This window comes from Tamandua tetradactyla, chromosome 16 (assembly GCF_023851605.1).
Source record: "Tamandua tetradactyla isolate mTamTet1 chromosome 16, mTamTet1.pri, whole genome shotgun sequence".
Classification (NCBI taxonomy): Eukaryota; Metazoa; Chordata; class Mammalia; order Pilosa; family Myrmecophagidae; genus Tamandua; species Tamandua tetradactyla.
In genome coordinates, this window is record NC_135342.1 from 12,120,509 (window position 1) to 12,141,311 (window position 20,803).

At 44.9% G+C, this 20,803-nt stretch overlaps 1 protein-coding gene across 1 annotated transcript; it reads right to left on the reverse strand.

Moving 5' to 3' along the window:
- Positions 1-931: 931 nt before the first annotated feature.
- Positions 932-14,034, reverse strand: DHDH (dihydrodiol dehydrogenase). Its single transcript, XM_077131215.1, has 7 exons — positions 13,924-14,034; positions 13,422-13,533; positions 10,854-11,017; positions 6,388-6,637; positions 2,629-2,753; positions 1,627-1,777; positions 932-1,377 (listed from the first exon to the last, which is right to left on the reverse strand). Exons 1-7 carry the CDS (start codon positions 14,011-14,013, stop codon positions 1,268-1,270), a joined length of 1,002 nt encoding a protein of 333 aa, XP_076987330.1. The 5' UTR covers positions 14,014-14,034; the 3' UTR covers positions 932-1,267.
- Between the last annotated feature and the right edge of the window lie 6,769 nt (positions 14,035-20,803).

Consider the following 20,803-nt stretch of genomic DNA (forward strand, 5'->3'; position numbering starts at 1 on the left):
TTTTTCAGAGACTTAACCTCCAGATTGTTAACTTTTCTCTCCTAGACTCTTTCACAGGACCAATATTGGAAAACAGATGGCTGAGAATCCTGAAGGAGAGGAAACTGCCCAATTTCCAGGAGGCGGATATCATTGCAAATCCCTAAAAGATTTAAAGTTTATTTTCATGAGTTAAAAAGAAATATATCCAACTACAAGCCAGTAAATTCCACTCCTCAAACTCTTAGGGTTGACACCTCTTTGCCAGCAGGAAGTAGCCAGAACGGTCACCACCCAGATATTCCCCAAGATTGGGGAATGGTCAAAGGACAGGGAGGAATTGTAACCAAAAAATCAAGATTTAAGGGATGATTTTGATTAATAAATTGTTATATAAAAATTCCTTTCTGCTTTGTGGAATGTTGGAGTTGATAGGGAAATACCTGAGATCTCTGAATTGTATAGTCCACCTGACTTGATATCTAAAATGAGTGTAGAAAGCTCTTATTCTGTGCCTATGTAATTGTAAAAGCAGGTCATTCTCTTTTAGAGCAAAGACCCTAATGCTAATGAAGTCGGTCATTAACTACTGCTTTTCGGTTTATCCCTTTAGTACTGAAATGATAGCTCTGCCTCCCCTCCCTTTCAATTTATGTTCTCCTATTGAAATGGTAAGTGACAGCTCTGCCCCCTCCCTTTCAACTTATGTTCGCCTATTGAAATGATAATGGTAACACTGTCTCCTTTTCTGCTTTGAATTTAACTATCCAAAATAACCTGATCTCCCCTTGCTAAAATCCTTAGAAACCTTGAACCCCCTAAACTCCAGGAGACAGATTTGGGGCCATTAGGTTGTCTGATCGCCTGCTACTCCTGTAGTAATAAACTCTTCCTCTCTTTGAAACCCCGGTGTCTCAGGAATTGGTTATTGAGTGCATCAGGCAGAAGAATCCATGGCCTTTGTTTGGTAACAACCAGCACAGCGGAATTCAAGGAAAGGCAATTACAGGCGGGCAGAGCAGCAAAACTGGCATGTCTTTCAAAAGCCAGAAAGTCAGGGGGATTCCTCAGGTGAGGATTCAGGTTGGTTTACAAAAGCCACTTGGAGGAGAGGAGGCTGGGGCAGATAGACCCCAGGTCTGCCCACAGGCATCTGCCCCAGGAGTGAGTGGGGAATGGGGTCCTCCACCCACACTGGCCCCTTGTGGTGAGCTCTTCAGCTCCCACCAAAGCAGCACAGCCAAAGTCTCTGTGGAGAAACCTACACTTTATTGATTCAGACCGTCCATCAGTGCTCATCTTGTGGGAAGGTGATTCCAATGATTTTTCTCACCTCCTCAAGGATCTCAGCCAGGAGCTCACTTTCCGCCAGGGGAATCACAGGACTCTCCTTCAGGCCTGGGGGACAGTGCACTTAGGCAATTAGGGACCCCCTCTCACCCACACCCCACTCCCTGCCTTCAAGAGTGCACAATACCAAAGAACTATAATTCCCATAATCCCACGAGGCACAATAATGCCAGGTTCGCACAGCTGGATGGCCTAGGGCATCCTGGGAAATGTAGTTCCAAACAGCTGCATGCACCTCTGAGGGAGTGGGGAGGGGCACACTGCCACCCCCAGGCCTGCCCCCTCCCCACTCCTTACCCTTGTGCAGGCATTCTCGGACATGCTTGGCCTCATAACACAGGCCAACCGAATCTGCAAAATTGAACACCTTGTTGGAGCTCGGGGGTGGCGGGAACTCCTTTTGCTTGCCGTTCACCACCAGCTCTGTTGGGCACCAGCACCGGCTGATCTGGGGGAAGATAAGAGATGGCCCTGCTGTTCCTGCCAGCCGCGCTGCTAGGGGTGCCCTTCCTAGAAGGAGCCTGGTGGTGCTCAGGGGGCCTCCTCTCGTACCGGGGAGCTCAGGGCTTGCTCTCCTCCTTCCCCAGGCAGGTTGGGGACTTCTCTCCTCCCTGGCAGCCAGGGCTTCGCTGCTTGGCAGGGAGATTCTCAGCCTCCAGTCCTGTCTGTTTGTCCTCCCCAGGGGCAAACCCCACTCTAACCCGAGTCCTACCCGGGCCTATTTAGGGATTATCTTCATGCCTCTGGGAATCCCCTTTGTGAAGAGGACAGTCAACCATCCAGCACTTTCCTTTCCACCAGGAGGCTTGTTCTTTCACTACATGGTTCGGGGAAGCCTAATTCACCCCCAAATCCAAGCTAGGCCAAAGTGGAGAAGAGATGTGCGGCCGCATTTTGTCAGAAGTGAGGCCTAAATAAAGGGTCAAAGTCCCTCAAACCCCAGGGCCAGGCCAGCATCTTCTGCAGTTCTGGATGCTTCAGAACTAAGGTTTCCTTGTAGCAGGAGGGCTTCCTGGAGGCCTGGTAAAGCGAACCTTTGGCAACACCCAGATCCTACCCTAGAAGCGATTCTGAAGGTCACGAGGGCCCTCTAAGCATGGCTGAGAACTGGTTTCTCCTCATGCATGGGGATATTTGAGTGAGGATAGGTGCACCCTCAGGATGGACCCTTGGCCTGGTTGCTAAGGAGGATGGACTCCTTAGAAACGGTGGGGCTGGTTCAGCCATATCCAGCCCAGTGGCAGGAAGTGGCCCCTCCCAGCATTTGGCCCTGTCTCTGCTCAGCCCTGGGCCCCTTACCTGAGCCATGCCTTTGGTGCCATTCACGGAGGCCGTGTTGGAGAGCTGGGAGGTGATGCTGCAGGTGAAGCTGCCGTGGACCCCTCCTGGGTACTGGAGGAGTACAGTGACAGTGTCGTCCACACCTGGGCACAGGGCACAGGTCAGGGGCAGGGTCCGGACTCCTGGGTCAGACTGTAGGGGCCTCAAACCCTGCCCATGGAACCTGGGGCCAGAGACCTCGCATCTTACTTGGCAATGGAAAGGAATGAAGCACTGGCGCACACTACAACAGATAGCCTTGCAGACATAAAGGGCCACGTATGATTCCATTTCTATGAAATGCCTTGGCTAGGCAAATCTACAGAGATCGAAAGTAGAGTGGTTGCCTAGGGCTTGGGGGATGGGAGGGAGGGGCGGTGACCACCAAAGGGTAGGGGTTCTTTTTTGGGTAATGAAAATGTTCTGAAATTGGTTATGATGATGGATGCACAACTCTGTCTCTATACTAAAAACCACTGAATTGTACCCATTAAGTGAGTGAATTATCTCTCAATAAAGCTGTTACCTAAATAAATAAACAAACAAGCAAACACAAAGCAAAATAGAGACTTTGTCTCTCTGAACCTCAGTTTCCAACTCTGCAAATGTCTGTTTTATAGGTAAGAATCAGTTTCCTCATTTCTAAGACAAAGATAGTAATAGAACCTTGTTACAAGTAGTACATTAAATGATTCAAAATGCATAAAGAACTTAGAAGAATATTCAGACCACTGGAAGTGCTATATAAGTGTTCATTTTTAATGGAATTGAATATAGCATGGAAAATGCTAGCATGCTTTTGGAACACATCAGGCATGCTGCGGATGGAAGAACCGACTGGCCCCGTTCTCTGTGGTTTCAGACAAACCTAAGTTTTTATCTTGAACCTTGTGAACCTGGACAAAATCATTTCCCCTCTGTGCACCTTAGTTCATCATCGTTAAAACGGGGCACCATACCAACTGCAGGGAGATCATGCCTCTAACACCCTAATGCAGACTAAGCACTTGATAATGGGAACTACTCTATGGCTACTATTTAACCTAGAAACCAGCCAGACAATAGACATAGACAGTTTTCTAAAGTGCTGCCTTCACCTCTTGTTTGCCCAGGTTTCCATCACCTTCTGTGGCATTGTTTGCAAAGATGGTCACAGTGATTCCTCTTTCTTCAGAGTGACCCTTTGTGACTTTGCAGCTCCTCCCTCTAAGACATACAGTCTATATGTCCCCTTCTTAAATCTGAGCCAGCCAGATGACTTGCTTTGGCAGGTGGGACAAGAACAAACATGATGTAAGCAAAGAATTGAAAAGTGCCTGCGCCTTGGGGCCTCTTTCTGCTGTACCCGGAACTCTGAGATCATGCTCTGAATGCGTCCAAGCTAGCCAGCTGGAAAGGCCACATGGAAGACAACCAATTCTCTCTAGATGATAGTCTGCCACTTATAAGACATGTGAGGGAGGCCATCTCAGACCATCCAACCCTACCAAATAGCCAGCTGACTGCAGCTGCACGAGGGAGGCCAGCAGAAGAACCGCTTGAGCTGAGCCCAGCCCAAATCACCAACCCACAGAATCACAAGCTCATAAATGATTGTTATTTTAAGGCATTATGTTTTGGGGTCGTTTATGACGCAGCAAAGACTAACCGAGACAGCTTCCAAAAATATTAATATTTTATATTTATTAACTGCATACCATTTGCCTCAACAGTTGCTTCATTAACTCCTGCTGTGAGGACCCTGTTATTGACATTTTACCGTAAAATGAGTAAGACTCTAGGATGTTCAGACGCTTGGCCAGGATTACACAGAAAAGTCCTATTACAGAACCCACCCACTCTCTCTCTCTGTCTTTGAGTTTAATATTGCCCTTTTATTTAATTACTTTACTTCAAACTGCAAAATCAAGATGGCCACAATCATGGTGGAATAGCAGGTAAAGTCTTGATGTCTTAGAAGCACTGATTTCTGCAGTTTGCTCTGTGCCAGGGAATGCCTCACAGAATCTGTCACTGTCCAAACACAATTTTCTTTTTTAGTAAATGAGTCAGTCACAAACCTCTGATTGCACCATTTCAAACGCAAATAATTCTGTTTCAGCTGCCTCTTTACATTAGCTAAATGAAGTCATCAGTAACCAAAATTGGAGAAAATCTTAACACAACTGCCGTAAACAACTTTTAAAGTTTTATATCCCATAAGAATGAAACCGTTATAAGATAGTTAAGATTCATTAAAGATACCCATTCCTGATATGATTCATATTAAAAAACAATAATACTTTCTTCCATAACCAATAGTGGCCAGAGCAAATTTTAATCAAAGATAGATTTCTTGGAGGGTGATGATGATGATGATACCATTAGATTGAAGGATTAAAAACACATGAAACTTTTGAGTTAATGACCAGGGTCCTTAACTGCTCATTTAATCCAAACAGCTATTTGTTACCACCCTAAGCAGTGTCATAAACTGTGAAAATACTGTCAAGTGCGAGACCATTAGTTAATGCTGTAAAGCAACACATGCTCTAATATTAAAGGGGGATTTAATGGGATTGATAGAGAATAAAACATTAACTCTCTATTATGATGTTTTAGAACCCAAGGGCAAATTCTGGCTAAAAAGGACTCTGGTTCTAAAACCACAAAAAGGAAACTCCAGGACTGTACAGCAAAGAAATTTTATGCTCTTGAAAAAAAGTGGAGCCCTGATAAGATCCAACATCTGATCCAATCACATACTGGATAAAATCACTAAAGTCCTAAATAACTAAAAATGTGGAATCCCAACAGGATCCCATCTGTTAATGCTATACTTGGACATGGTCCCATTAGAAAAATTCCATATAATAATGTTCTCAGGAGAGTGAAGAATTTTGATTTATTGCCATTAAATTAGTCTGTAGACTCAGACACGATTTTCTGCGAATATAATACTGTCTGGTCTCCAATGCATTTTCTGGTGGGTAGTTGCTACTATTTTAATATATGGGACCAATACTGATCTTGAGATATTTCAAAGTCCTTTTCCATGATTTTCAAGCATTTTAGTCAATTTTTCTGCTCATGATTGCATTTCTAACATTGTGTTACAGATTATTTTCATAGTAAACTTACTGCTTAATACATTTCATAATACAAAATTTCTAGCAATGGCCACTTCAGACATTTTGGCTCTTAGCAAAAATATCAGGAAGCCACCCACAGTCTCTTAACTCTGGTCCTCTGACTTCATGCAGGAAGCCCCTCCAGCTCTCTAACCTGAGTCCTGTTTTCTCAGAGACTTGTTCTCAGCTCAGTTCTCCTGCGGTGGGCTGAATTATGTACCCCAATATAGACACGTTCTTCCTTGTAATCTGCATCCCTGCAGGTGCCAGCCCACTGTAAATAGGATCCTTGAAGACATTAGTTTTAGTTAAGGGGTGGCCCAACCACATGAGGGTGGGACTTAGTCCACATTCCTTATAAAGAAAAAGGCAAGGGATGGAGCCAAATGCTAGCTGTCAATGGATAGGGAAGAGAAAGGAGAGGACAAGACAGCTCCAGGATGTTTTGGACTTCGGGGAGAAAGTCTGGTCTTACTAATGGCTCGATTTTAGACTTCTCCTAGTCTTAAAACCATGAGCCAATAAATCCCCATTATTTCAATCAGCCCATTGGGCAGTGTTCGTCATAACAGCTCACGCCAACTATGAAAACTCCTTTCACCATCAAACGGTCCAGAAAAGACCATACCTGATTCATGACGCCGCCCCACAGCGAAAATCTTCTCAGGCCTCTGCCCACCAAACACTGTGGATATGAACTGGAGGCAGTAGATTCCAATGTCCAGGAGGCCGCCACCAGCCTGGGCCCTGCTCAAGACTCGAGACAAGGAGATGTTCAACCCAAATTCTGCCCGAGCCACCCGAAGTTCCCCCAGAGTGCCCTGGGCCAGGACAGACCTCAGAGCCTCTGAGGCAGGGAAAAAGCGGGTCCAGATGGCCTGGAGACAACAGAAGAGGGAGTTAGGACACAGGGAGAGGGAAGGAATAGGGTCAGAACCAATGAGTTAACCAATCGGGTCTTCTCCCAGTCAGGTTTCTTTTGGGGTTCCAATCTTGAGGGTGCACTCATTGTTCCCCACTCTCTAAACCAGAGCCCCCAGTCACCACCCATCCGCCCCAGACTCTTCTGCCCGGGACCCTCTTCTCTGTCCTACGGTTTGGCCCCAACATTTTCACCCAGACCATCACCCCAGTCTCACAACCTCCAGTTCGCCCCCCCACGTGGCTCCATTAGGCTGGCCTTGTTTCACCTGTGCTCAATACCCTTCGATGGCTCATCGCCCACAGCCAATCCCCATTTATTAGTTACGTATTATGGACAAGATAGTGTGTACACACTTTGCATAATGAATCCTCCCGCATCTCTGGGCACTGTGATTTCCATTTTAACAGATGAGAAAACTGAGGTGCAGTTAAGTGAAACTGCTTGCCCACGGTCACACAGCTAGGAAGTGGGAAGCTGGAGTCTATGGAGTCCTCGGACTCTAAAGCTAGAAATCTTGACTCGTTCAGGACTTCGGGAGAAGATGGTGGCTTAGTAAGACGCGCGGGTCTTAGTTCCTCCTCCAGAAAAGCAACTAAAGAAACAGAAACAATACGAAACAGCTCCTGGAGCCACGACAGAGACCAAAAAGACAGCGTACCCCATTCTGGAACGGCTGAACGGGCAGGGAGAATGCGCTGCGGTGAGATACCCGAGGGGCGCGCGTTTTCCCGGCCGGGGCGGCTGGCGACTGGGGTCCCCTCCATGCACGTGGCTCCCCGGTCTGACTGGGAACGTTGGATAGCGGGGCCCTCCCGCCACGCTTGGCGTTTCGGGCCAGCTGGGCAATTTGGACCAGCACTCCCCCAAGCCGCGGCGGCCGGCGACCCCCACTCCACGCATGGTTTCCCGGGCCGACTGCGAGATTCGGATTGGCAAGTTAAAGGAGCCACAGCATCTTTTACCAGTGGGCCCCACAGACAGACGAGCGCCACGAGCGCCACCTACTGGGCAGGAAAAGAAAAACAGAGCCCAGAGATTTCACAGAAAAACCTTTCAACCAGCCGGGTCCCACACCCAGGGAAATCTGATCAAATGCCCAGACACCAGCAGAAAATAATGGATGACGCTCGGAAAATTGAAGATATGGCCCAGTCAAAGGAACAAACCAATAGTTCAAATGAGATACAGGAGCTGAGACAACTAATGCTGAATATACGAACAGAAATGGAAAAACTCTTCAAAAACCAAATCAATAAATTGAGGGAGGACATGAAGAAGACATGGGCTAAACAAAAAGAAGAAATAGAAAATCTGAAAAAACAAATCACAGAACTTATGGGAGTGAAGGACAAAGAAGAAAAAATGGAAAAAACAATGGATACCTACAATGGTAGATCTAAAGAGACAGAAGCTACAATTAGTGAACTGGAGGATGGAACATCTGAATTCCAAACAGAAACAGAAACTATAGGGAAAAGAATGGAAAAACTTGAGCAGGGGATCAGGGAACTGAATGACAATATGAAGCGCACAAATATACGTGTTGTGGGTGTCCCAGAAGGAGAAGAGAAGGGAAAAGGAGGAGAAAAACTAATGGAAGAAATTATCACTGAAAATTTCCCAACTCTTATGAAAGACCTAAATTTACAGATCCAAGAAGTGCAGCGCACCCCAAAAAGAATAGACCCAAATAGGCGTTCTCCAAGACACTTACTAGTTAGAATGTCAGAGGCCAAAGAGAAAGAGAGGATCTTGAAAGCAGCAAGAGAAAAACAATCTGTCACATACAAGGGAAACCCAATAAGACTATGTGTAGATTTCTCAGCAGAAACCATGGAAGCTAGAAGACAGTGGGATGATATATTTAAATTACTAAAAGAGAAAAACTGCCAACCAAGACTTCTATATCCAGCAAAATTGTCCTTCAAAAATGAAGGAGAAATTAAAACATTCTCAGACAAAAAGTCACTGAGAGAATTTGTGACCAAGAGACCAGCTCTGCAAGAAATACTAAAGGGAGCACTAGAGTCAGATACGAAAAGACAGAAGAGAGAGGTATGGAGTAAAGTGTAGAAAGAAGGAAAATCAGATATGATATATATAATACAAAAGCCAAAATGGTAGAGGAAAATATTATCCAAACAGTAATAACACTAAAAGTTAATGGACTGAATTTCCCAATCAAAAGACATAGACTGGCAGAATGGATTACGACCCAGCAATACCACTGCTAGGTATCTACTCAAAGGACTTAAGGGCAAAGACAGAGACGGACATTTGCACACCAGTGTTTATAGCAGCATTATCTACAATTGCAAAGAGATGGAAACAGCCAAAATGTCCATCAACAGACGAGTGGCTAAACAGTGGCGTATACCTACGATGGAATATTATGCAGCTTTAAGACAGACTAAACTTATGAAGCATTAATAACATGGATGGACCTAGAGAACATTATGCTGAGTGAGTCTAGCCAAAAACTAAAGGACAAATACTGTATGGTCCCACTGATGTGAACCGACATTCGAGAATCAGCTTGGAATATATCATTGGTAACAGAGACCAGCAGGAGTTAGAAACAGGGTAAGATAATGGGTAATTGGAGCTGAAGGGATACAGACTGTGCAACAGGACTAGATACAAAAACTCAAAAATGGACAGCACAATAATACCTAAGTGTAATATAACTATGTTGGAACACTGAATGAAGCTGCAACTGAAATATGGTTTTTTGTGTGTTTGTTTGTTTGTTTGTATCTTTTGTTTTTGTTTTTTCTTTTTCCTTTTTATATATATATTTTTTTATTAGTATTATTATTTTAATTCTCTTCTCTATATTAACATTCTATATCTTTTTCTGCTGTTTTGCTAGTTCTTTTCCTAAATCAATGCAAATGTACTAAGAAATGATGATCATACATCTATGTGATGATACTAAGAATTACTGAGTGCATGTGTAGAATGGAATGATTTCTAAATGTTGTGTTAATTTCTTTTCTTTTTTTTGATTAATAAAAAAAAAATTAAAAAAAAAAAAGAAATCTTGACTCGTTCAAAACCAAGGTCATATTGTGCATGTGAAATCTGCCCACTCTTGTTTCCCTGAAGTCTTAACTCTGCTTTCCCCCTCTGGCCCTATTTACCTATGCTATTTATTTTGCCTTTAAAGCTCAGGTCAGCCCTTCAGTGACAGGAAACCTTCCCGACCATTCTCCAGACTTGGTTGGGGCCTCTAAAGTCCATGCACCTGGGCACCGGAATTGCCCATTTCAGTGATCCCACCAGCTCATGGGTGCCTTAAAAACCGAGCTTATGTTTCCAGCCCGTGTTGAGGGCTCAGTTCCTACTGTACAACTGGTACACAGTAGGTGCCAATAAAAATTGAGGTAAATGAGAAATTAAGCAGAATTTTGAAAGTGACCAGGCACTGTGGAGACCACAAGGCATTGAGTGCAACTAACTTAAATCTTGACTGTTCACTTCTTGGGTATATGGAATTGTACAAACTGGGAAGCTCAACGGTTCTGGGCATACATCAGGTATATGGGACGTGGGGAAGCACATGGCTGCCACTGGCACTCACGGCAGAATGTATCACCAAAGTATTTAAAGACCTTCATGTTCCCTAACATGAACATAGCTCGTGGGTACTACTGGTGACCATCTTAACTGCTAGTAATGCCCACTGCCATTGGGCAGTTATTTTTATTACTGGCAATCTCCAGTCAAAGTCAAAGGACTCCATAGCAGCCATGTTTGCTAAGGGCAAAAGCAATAGCGGCTTTATGTTAAGTATTCCTAGGAGGGTAGTTCTTTGGTCCTTCTTTACTTTAACCCCTATAAACCCACCAAAATGAAGCCTATTGTCATTGAACGCCACTTTCATTATTGGCATCTCTTGCCAAAAGGTTGACAACAGATCTTTCATGCAGCCATGTTTGCTAAGGGCCAAAATTAATGGTTCCCACCATGATAGTTGTTGCCAGTAACTTCCACGGACATAGCTCAACTATATCCCAGGGAGACCCATGAACCCCAGTTCATTTCGCAGCCCTCTTAACTGTGGGCAAACCTTTTCGGGTGTTCCTCCAAAAATATCCACAGAGAACCATGTTTAATAACGGCCGACAGAGCCAGGTTGGCTGTTGGAAGAGCCCTTCTGCCCTCACCTCCATGAGGAAGAGGCCTCGGGATCGGGCCATGGCAACCATCTCGTGTACTTCCGCGGCGTTCACGCCCATGGGCTTCTCACATAGGACGGACTTGCCCGCCTTCAGGGAGAGCAGGTCCACAGCTTTGTGCTGAGGATGCTGGGTGCCAACGTAGGTTACCTCTAGGATTGGAGGAAGGAAAGCCAACTCAGTAGCTCCGCCCACCACGCGGAGGCCCCGCCCACTACGCGGAGGCCCCGCCCACTACGCGGAGGCCCCGCCCAGCAGGGGAAAGCCCTCACCCCTGGGACAGACAGTCCCAAAGGAAGGCCCTAACCAAAACTGTCCTCTAACCATTCATTCCTTAGCACCACTCTATTTTCTTCCAATCCTTTCCAGCTTTCCAAAACTACTGAGGCCAATCAAAAGCGATGGGTTCTCTGCCTGATGCACTCAGATGACCAATTCCTGAGACACGAGGTTTCAAAGACAGAGTTGACTGCCAAGTGCCAAGCAGATCTGATGGCTTTAGGCCTAAAAATCTGTCTCCCCTAACGCATGGTTTTATAGCATCAAAAGATGGGCAGGTTTTAGGATAATGAGAAGGACTCCAGGTGATGTAATTAGAGGTGATCTAATTATGGCCGTGGGCACACCAACTAATCATAGAACACATGTGAAAGAAATGGTGGCTTTAATATGATGATGGGTGTGATTTTTTTTTAGTATTATAATGAGGTATGGGTGACTTGTTTAAGCTACTGTACATGTTAGGTGGGCCCACTTTGGTTAGATCCAGCTTTGTTTAGTAAGATAGTTTAGGAACTGGGGAGGGTTACTTCTGGGCTGACACAGGCCCTTCATTAATAAACTTTAGGGGCCGTCTTTTTTTTTTTTTTTTTACCTTTTTTATTGTCTAATATAAATTATATAGGAACAAAGAAAGAAAAAATCAATAGTTTTCAAAGTACTCTTCAGTAAGTAGTTACAGGAAAGATCCTAGAATTTGTCATGGGCTACCATACCATCATTTCAGATTTTTCCTTCTAGCTGCTAGAAGGAATTCTTTTTTTGTCATCACAATTGACTTTCTTTTTCTTTTCTGTGAAAAATAACGTATATACAAAAAAAGCAATGAATTTCAAAGCACAGCTCAAAAATTAGTTGTAGAACAGATTTCAGAGTTTGATATGGGTTACAATTCCATAATTTCAGATATTCACTTCTAGTTGCTCTAAGATGCTGAAGACTAAAAGAAATATCAATATAATGATTCAGTAATCATACTCTTGTTAAACCCTACCTTCTCTGTATAACTCCACCATCACCTTTGATCTTTCTATCCCACTCTTTAGGGGTATTTGGGCTATGCCCATTCTAGCTTTTTCAGGTTGGAAGGGGCTGTCAATAATATGGGGTAGGGAGATGCAATTAGCTAATGTTCTGGAGAGGCTGGGCCCTCTAGGTTTCAGGACTTACCTGGTCCAGGGACCCATCTGGAGGTTGCAGGTTTCTGGAAAGTTACCCTTGTGCATGGAACCTTCATAGAATCTTATATAACGCCTTAGGTATTCTTTAGGACTGGCTGGAATGATTTTGGTTGGGGTCTGGTGAGTTATGATAGGTGACAATGTCTAACTGAAGCTTGAGTAAGGAGTGACCTCCAGAGTAGCCTCTCGACTCTTACACTTGTTTTCCCCCTTTTGGTCAGGATGATAGGGGCTGTCTTTTGTGATCATAACTCTCTAAAGTTGAAAAACAGAGTAAGGGAGTGTAAGTGGGGGTCAGTTACAAGGTTTTTACAACCACAAGATAAAGGCTGTAAAGTTATGCAATCGCTGTTAAAGACCAAAGCAGCTGGGCCACAGTTCAGCAAACTTGGACATTTCCCTCTGGTCACAGAAAAGAATTGATATAACAAGGTAGTGATTCTAGTTATTTGTAAATTCTTAACTCTTGGTTACACTATCACATTAGGTCATTTAATTCTCTCAACTACAGCAAGAGAGAGATATTATTATTGTTTGCTGAGTGGTGGGGGTCACACTTCATTCATTTTCCATGTGACTATTCTGTTATTGCAGCACCATTTGTTGAATTTTGGGGGTGGGGTGGGGGTGGGGGTGATTGCACAGGCCCGAAATCAAACTGGGGTCTCCTGTATGGCAGAGGAGAATTCTACCACTGAACTACCCTTGCACCCCGTTATTTTTAAATTTTATTTATTTATTTAGACAGTATTATTTTGCCGGTTTTGCAAGCGGAGGGACTGAGAGAGTCAAGCAGAAGAGGAGAGTGAGAATTCAGGCAGCGGGACTTCAGAGCTAAGCTCGGGTCCACTCCACAGCCCTGCCTCTAGTCCCAGGGCCCCCCAGGACCCAGAAGCCCATCCACGGGGCCATCTGGCCCATCAAAGGGACCACCTCCACTTCTTTAGAAATTAAGGCCCCCTCTCCACCCCCACCGCGGAACTCCAACCCCTAAGCGCAATTTACTTCTAGACAGCCCATCCCCGATCAAGCCCATTGCCCAAGCTCCGCCTCCCCAACCTCGGGTCCTCCCGGAGCCCGTGCCTCCCCCACTCACCCACGTCCGGGTCTCTGACCAGCTCCTCATAGGAGCCGTACGCCTTGGGGATGTCGTGTCGACGCGCAAACTCCTGCGCCCGGCTCAGGTCGCGGGCCGCCACTGCCACCACCTGCAGGGGCGCCAGGCTCAAGGATGGGCAGGCGGGGAAGACAGGTGGGTGGGTGGGAGGGGTGGAGGCTCCGGGGAAGGGAGAGATTAAATCCCGTTCCACAGGTCGTAGGCTGGGGAGTGTGGTCCTGGGAAGGGAGCTGCCCTGGGTGGGGGGGTGCGCACCTGGCTCCTGGGAAGTTAGGTCTGGGGACAAAGATGATTAAATCCCCTAACGCCTGATTTGTTTCTCTTCTCAGCAGCCCAAAGTGAGACCATGCCAAACCTCAAGGATCTCGCGTTTGCAGGGCGGAGGTGGAGAAGGGGCGAGCAGGGAGGGAGATGCTGGGCCCGTCCCCAGCCCCACTCCCACCCGAGCTCCCCAGCCCCAGGACTCCGGAGAGAGGAAGACCTGGTGCTCGGAGCAAGGCAGCATCCGCAGCACGGTGGTGAAGTCGCTGGAAATGAGGCCCACGGAGATGATGCCCCAGCGGAGAGGCATGACGGCAGCCGGGAACCCCAAAAACCCTGCAACAGCTGCCGCCGCCCGCCCGCCCGCGCAATTTAAAGAGCGGACGCCCCGCCCACCCGGGGGCTGGGCACTAAAACCCCGCCCTCTTTGCCCCTACGCCGCCTCTCATTGGGTACCAAACAAGGCCACGCTTGAAAAGATAACATAACTTCGATCTAGCGTCCCCATTGGACGAGAGTAATATAGGCTCCGCCTTCGGGGGAGGGGCAGGCCCCACAATTCTTCCGTAGTAACCGCGGCAGTCTTCTGACCACGTGACTTTCAGTGGCGCTTATGCCCTGAGTGTCCTCAGGGCTTCGGTGCGGCCTCCCCACCCACCCCAGCGCCCCCATTCTTTTGCTCAGAGAGCCCCGCACCCTTAGGAGTTATCCAGAGTGAGGAACAGTGATAACGAAGATAATAGTAATTGCTATTTATAGGACGCCTGCTATGGACCAGACCCCCAACCCCATGCTTTACCTTCTTCGCCCCTAATTCCCCACCGCAGCCGTGCAAAGTAGGGTCTGTTGCCCCCAGTTTACAGAAGAGGAAGTTGAGGCCCAGAGACAGCCACCGTCATTTTTCCACAGACTCGCTGAGAGAAAGCAAGACCTGCACGATTTTCACCGAGAAATTAAGAATTGACAAATGGTGATTTTGTGGAATCATTCTGTAGGTGATTCTTTCTATATCGTAGAATAGGCAGAAATTAGTACCTGAGATAACTGAAGCTCAGCTAGCTTCATCCTTGTTTATACTTGCTGTTGTAATGGTTGCAACTCCATTCCTTCTTGTTTGACTCCATAAAAACTCTAAAGGGCTTAGAATTGGAAGGACAGATTTTGAGGCCCTGGGCTATTTCTTGCCCTGTGGCCTTTAACTCATTCTCTCTTTGAAACCCCAGGTGTCCTAGATTGGCTGTTCTGCACATCAGATGGAAAACCCAAGACTTTTGTTCAAAATGTAGGAAAGAAAGTGAAGACGTGGCACCTAGCTGGAAAGGAGGCCATGGTTTTAGAAACTAGTGGGGACAGCTTCTTAGAAGCCCTGGAGCTAGGCTGGCAGTTTCCAGTCCCTTCCTTGCAGCTTTCTGACTGGATGGCTTTGGACAAAGGGTTTCCAGAAAAGGGAGCTCAAAATAGGGTGTTACCAAATGAAATCAGAAGGAAAGATAGATGATAAAGACTGAGATGGTATAATCTAGGAATGCCTGGAGTGTATAATGATAGTGACTAAATGTACAAATTTAAAAATGTTTTGCATGAGGAAGAACAAAGGAATGTCAATAATGCAGGGTGTTGAAAACAGATGGTAATTAATATATTCAAACTTTAACCTATATGTGAGACTAGAGCAAACAAGTTTATTTGGTACAAAATTTATATTCCAACTAGTGCATTTCCTAATAGAACTTACGTGACCGCTTAATTGAAACCATAATTACATGGAACCTTGAGGAGGGCATGAGATTTTACAGGTTTGTCCAGAGTGATGCCTCGATAAATCCCAGAGGGATTTGAACAGTGAATAAAAAAGTATTTGCAAAGTCCCCTTGGGGGAATGATGAGAAAGGGGGGAAAATTCAACTTCCCCAAGTGGAGAATTCTTGATATTCTCACACGCAGTGGGGACAACCAAAGCAATAGGCTGAGCCCCCAGTCTTGGGGTTTGTTCATATGAAACTTAACCCTGCAAAGGATAGGCTAAGCCTACTTAAAATTAGGCCTAAGAGTCACCCCCAAGAGAACCTCTTCTGTTGCTCAGATGTGGCCTCTCTCTCCAGCCAACCCGACAAGCAACCTCACCACCCTCCCCCTGTCTACATGGGACATGACCTCCAGGGGTGTGGACCTTCCTGGCAACGTGGGACAGAAATCCTAGAATGAGCTGGGACTCAGCATCAAGGGACTGAGAAAACTTCCTGGACCAAAAGGGGGAAGAGTGAAATGAGACAAAGTAAAGTGTCAGTGGCTGAGAGATTTCAAACGGAGTCGAGAGGTTATCCTGGAGGTTATTCCTATGCATTAAATAGATATCATGTTTTTAGTTAAGGTGTAACAGAGAGGCTGGAGGGAACTGCCTGAAAATGTAGAGCTGTGTTCCAGTAGCCAGGTATCTTGAAGATGATTGTATATTGATATAGCTTTCACAATGTGACTGTGTGATTGTGAAAACCTTGTGTCCGATGCTTCTTTTATCTACCTTATGGACAGACAAGTAAAACATATGGAATAAAAATAAATACTAGGGGGAACCAATGTTAAAACAAATTTAGTAGATTGAGATGCTAGTGATCCATGGGGTAAGGGGTATGGTACGTATGAATTTTTTTTTCTGTCTTTGTTTTATTTCTTTTTCTGAATAGATGCAAATGTTCCAAGAAATGATCATGATGATGAATATGCAACTGTGTGATGATATTGTGAATTACTGATTATATATTGTGGGAAGCTGCTTGTGGCACCGGCAGTGTGCTGGCCATTTTGGTGTCTGACGCCATCTACTGACCACCTTGTGGTCTAACACCATCTTGGGTACTAACTCAAGTTAAGTTTTTATCTTAGGTTAAGTTTTTTTATCTCAAGTTAAGTTTCTATTTTCTCATGTCTGCTCTGCTCTGCCCAGAAATCTGCTGACTAGCCTCGGCTGATCTTCCTTTGCTATCTTAGTTCCTGCGGATTGCCCTAGCCGCAGTGCAATGCCCATCACCTGCTAACGCCTGATACAAGGCACTTCCCCTGTCCCGCTGGATAAATACCCTGGATTTGCCCTCAATAAATTGAGACTTGATCAGAATCCTGTCTTGTCTCCATTCTCTGTGTCTTTTGTCCCATTTGTTCTCACTCCCTCCCTCAGGTCCAGGTTCATCTGTCCCGCGGGTCGGGTCAGGTGGCGCCTGAGCAGGGACCTTAGTACGAGGAGTCCAGTGAAGAACGTTGACGAAGCCTATAGAAGAGGACACTGCGGGGGAACCTGCCCTGCAGTCAGTGCCTACAGAAGATCCTGCCCACAGAGCCTCGGTAAATGATTAACAATTAGGGACAAGAAATTAGTCAGCATAAAACTTTTGTAGAAGGTCTAAAAGATGCTTTAAAGACACAGGGAGTAAAGGTTAAAGTTAAAGACTTGTTGAAATTTTTTGAATTTTTAAAAGAAGTATGTCCTTGGTTTCCTCAAGAAGGTAGTACAGACGAAAAAAGATGGGCGAAAGTAGGAGATGCTTTAAAGGATTGTTACGATACTTTCGGCCCAGATAAAATTCCCATAACAGCATTTTCATATTGGAATCTTATTAACGAAATCCTTAGTGTTCGTTTTAAAGATAGTAAAATCGCCGCAGTTATAGAAACGGGCGAGGCTCTCCTGCAAAAGGAGCAAAATTCAAAACCAGTACGGATTGATTCTGGCACAGATACTAAAGACCTCGAAGAGAAGGTCATGGTTAAACTTAAAAGGAGCAAATTTGAGGAGGACTTAATTTCTTTGGAAAGCGAGGATGAAATAGAAACTCAAACCGGGAAAAAAGAAAAATCTAAAACGGATGGGGCCCAAATTAAGCATTCTAAAAATACTCATAAGGGAGGACTTTACCCGAATCTCAAAACTTATAAAATAATATATGATCTGGAATATAAACAAACTAACAGCTTGAAGGAGGAGGAAGAAGCAATGGCCTGTCAGGAATTAACATGACCGCCCTCTCCGGAGCGGCCTCCGCCATACGGGCCTCCACCCCAGCACCGCCCGTAGTGATGCCTGTCATAGACCCGAGGAAGGAATTAATAGAAAAAATAGAAAAATTGAAAGAGCAAATTCAATTAGAAGAAGAACATCAAGAACTTATAAATCAATTAGAAAAATTAAAAATAGGAAAGGTAAGCAATAAAAGTGGTTTCGCACAAATCCCTGCTAAATCACCAGTTCGTGGAGCTATTTTAAAAACACCCCAAATTTCTAACACCCTAATTGATATACAAGAGCCTGAGGCTTTTCCCGTTACCGAGACTACTGATAACCAGGGGCAAGCATGGAGACACCACCATGGTTTTGAATTCAAAATCATTAAAGAAATAAAAACTGCTGTCGCACAATACGGGGCTACTGCTCCCTATACCATGACTATTATAGAATCTGTTGCAGAAAATTGGCTTACTCCCATAGATTGGCATACCATTGCCCGTGCTACGTTATCAGGGGGAGATTATTTGCTATGGAAATCAAAATATGTTGAAATGTGTAAAGACACTGCTAGACGTATCGCCCAAGCGGGCAATGGTTGGGTTCTAGACGTGTTAATGGGAGAAGGGAACTATGCTACCAATGAGGCTCAAATGCAATTTGACCCTGGACTTTTTGCTCAAATTCAGACGGCAGCCACCCGAGCGTGGAGAAAGCTGCCTACTAAAGGAGACCTTAGTTCTTCCCTTACTAACATTAGGCAAGGACCCGATGAACATTTTGCAGATTTTGTACATCGACTTATAACAGCTGCAGGAAGAATATTTGAAAGTACGGATGCAGGCATTGATTTTGTAAAACAATTGGCATTTGAGAATGCTAGTGGGGCATGCCAAGCCGCTATTCGCCCATACAAAAAGAAAACAGAACTCACAGGTTACATTCGGCTATGTTCAGACATAGGAGCCGCTTATCAACAGGGACTTGCAATGGCCGCGGCTCTACAGGGTTACACGGTCCCACAATATTTAGCTCAATAAAAAGGAGAATGTTTTAATTGTGGTCAACAGGGCCACTTTGCAAAAAATTGTAAGCAACTTAGAAACCCACGCTTCCGAAAAGACTGGAATCAGGCCCCCAGATTATGCCCTCGATGTTACCGCAGCAAACATTGGGCTACTAACTGTCAGTCCAAAACTGATGCCCAAGGTCAACCCTTACCTCCCCTTTCGGGAAACAGAAATCGGGGCCAGCCCCAGGCCCCTAAACCCAAACAAGCTTATGGGGCGATCAGCTTTGTGCCAGCTCGCAGCAATTTAAATCCATTTCTACCCTCTGCCCAGCCACCCCAGGAAGCGCAGGACTGGACCTCTGTCCCACCTCCCACACAGTGTTAACACCCCAAATGGGAGTGCAAGCATTAGGAACGGGTGTGTTTGAACCATGGCCACCACACACCTATGGGCTAATTATAGGACGGAGTAGCTCCACAATGAATGGGCTCCATGTCTCTCCAGGTGTCACAGACAATGATTATAAAGGAGAAATCACTGTTCTCACTCCCTCCCTCAGGTGCGGGTTCGTCTGTCCCGCGGGTCAGGTCAATATATGTAGAACGGAATGATCAAAATAGGAATGTTTGCGTTTGTTAGGTGTTTTTTGGTATTTATAAAATGATAATAAAATAAAAATAAATAAATAATAGGGGAAACCAATGTTAAAATAAATTTAGTAGATTGAAATGCAGTGATCAAGGAAAGGGAGGGGTATGGTATGTATGAATTTTTTTCTGTTTTCTTTTTCTGAATTGATGCAAATGTTTTAAGAAATGATCATGATGATGAATATATCACTATGTGATGAAAAAAAAAAGGTATTAAGAATGACTGAACCAGGTGTTCTATTATGTTAAATAGATTAAATTCTTCCCTAAATCAAACAGTAAAAAAGCTGACTGAGCTTCACCCACAGCAGGGGATTAGACAATTTTCCTTACCCTGGAGACATTTAAATAACAATTTGATGTCACGTGGGGACCACATGATCCAGAGTCACACAAACTGCTAGAAAAGCACATTTACATGAAGCTCTGAGAACATATCACTACTGTGAAGAAAAAGAAAAGCAAAAATTAAAGATTGATGTACCTGGGCACATTGCCAACGAAATAAAAATTCATATTCAGACACACACTGTTCTGGTCTGCCAGCAGCCGGAATGGAATATACCAGAAACGGAACGGCTTTTAAAAGGGGGAATTTAATGAGTTGCTGGTTTACAGTTCTAAGGCCGAGAAAATGTCCAATTAAAACAAGTCTATAGAACTGTCCAATCAAAGACATCTAGGGAAGGATACCTTGGTTCAAGAAGGCCAATGAAGTTCAGGGTTTCTCTCTCATCTGGAAGGGCACGTGGCGAACAGGGTGTCATCTGCTAGCTTTCTCTCCTGGCTTCCTCGTTCATGAAGCTCCCCGGGAGGCGTTTTCCTTCTTCATCTCCAAAGGTCGCTGCCTCATGGACTCTCTGCTTCGTGGTGCTGCAGCCTTCTCTGCTCTCTCTGAATCTCTCCTTCTCCTCTTTTATAGGACTTCAGAAACTAATCAAGACCCACTCAAATGGGTGGAGACATGCCATCCCCTAATCCAGCTAAACTAAATCACGTCATCCAGGGAGATGATCTGATTACAGTTTCAAACATACAGTATTGAATAGGGATTATTCTGCCTTTATGAAATGGGATTTTGATTAAAACGGCTTTTCTAGGGGGCATACTCCCTTTCAAACCAGAACGCACACAGACACACAAAATCACGGAATGTACCCAGGTACATTATAGAAATGTCCTTAGAAGCTGTGTTTGCAGTAGCTCAAAGCCTGAAAGACAGTGGGATGATATATTTAAATTACTAAAAGAGAAAAACTGCCAACCAAGAATTCTATACCAGCAAAATTGTCCTTCAAAAATGAGGGAGAAATTAAAACATTTTCAGACAAAAAATCACTGAGAGAATTTGTGACCAAGAGACCAGCTCTGCAAGAAATACGAAAGGGAGCACTAGAGACAGATATGAGAAGACAGAAGAGAGAGGTGTGGAGAAGAATG

What these genes read in the sequence shown, in the direction of transcription:
- DHDH (XM_077131215.1), bottom strand. Translation starts at nt 14,013, where the DNA reads ATGCCTCTCCGCTGGGGCATCATCTCCGTGGGCCTCATTTCCAGCGAC. An exon ending in GCACCAAAGGCATGGCTCAG is followed by an intron (nt 1,778 to 2,628) that starts GTAAGGGGCCCA and finishes ATCTTCCCCCAG; the next exon opens with ATCAGCCGGTGCTGGTGCCC. An exon ending in CCGAGAATGCCTGCACAAGG is followed by an intron (nt 1,378 to 1,626) that starts GTAAGGAGTGGG and finishes ACTGTCCCCCAG; the next exon opens with GCCTGAAGGAGAGTCCTGTG.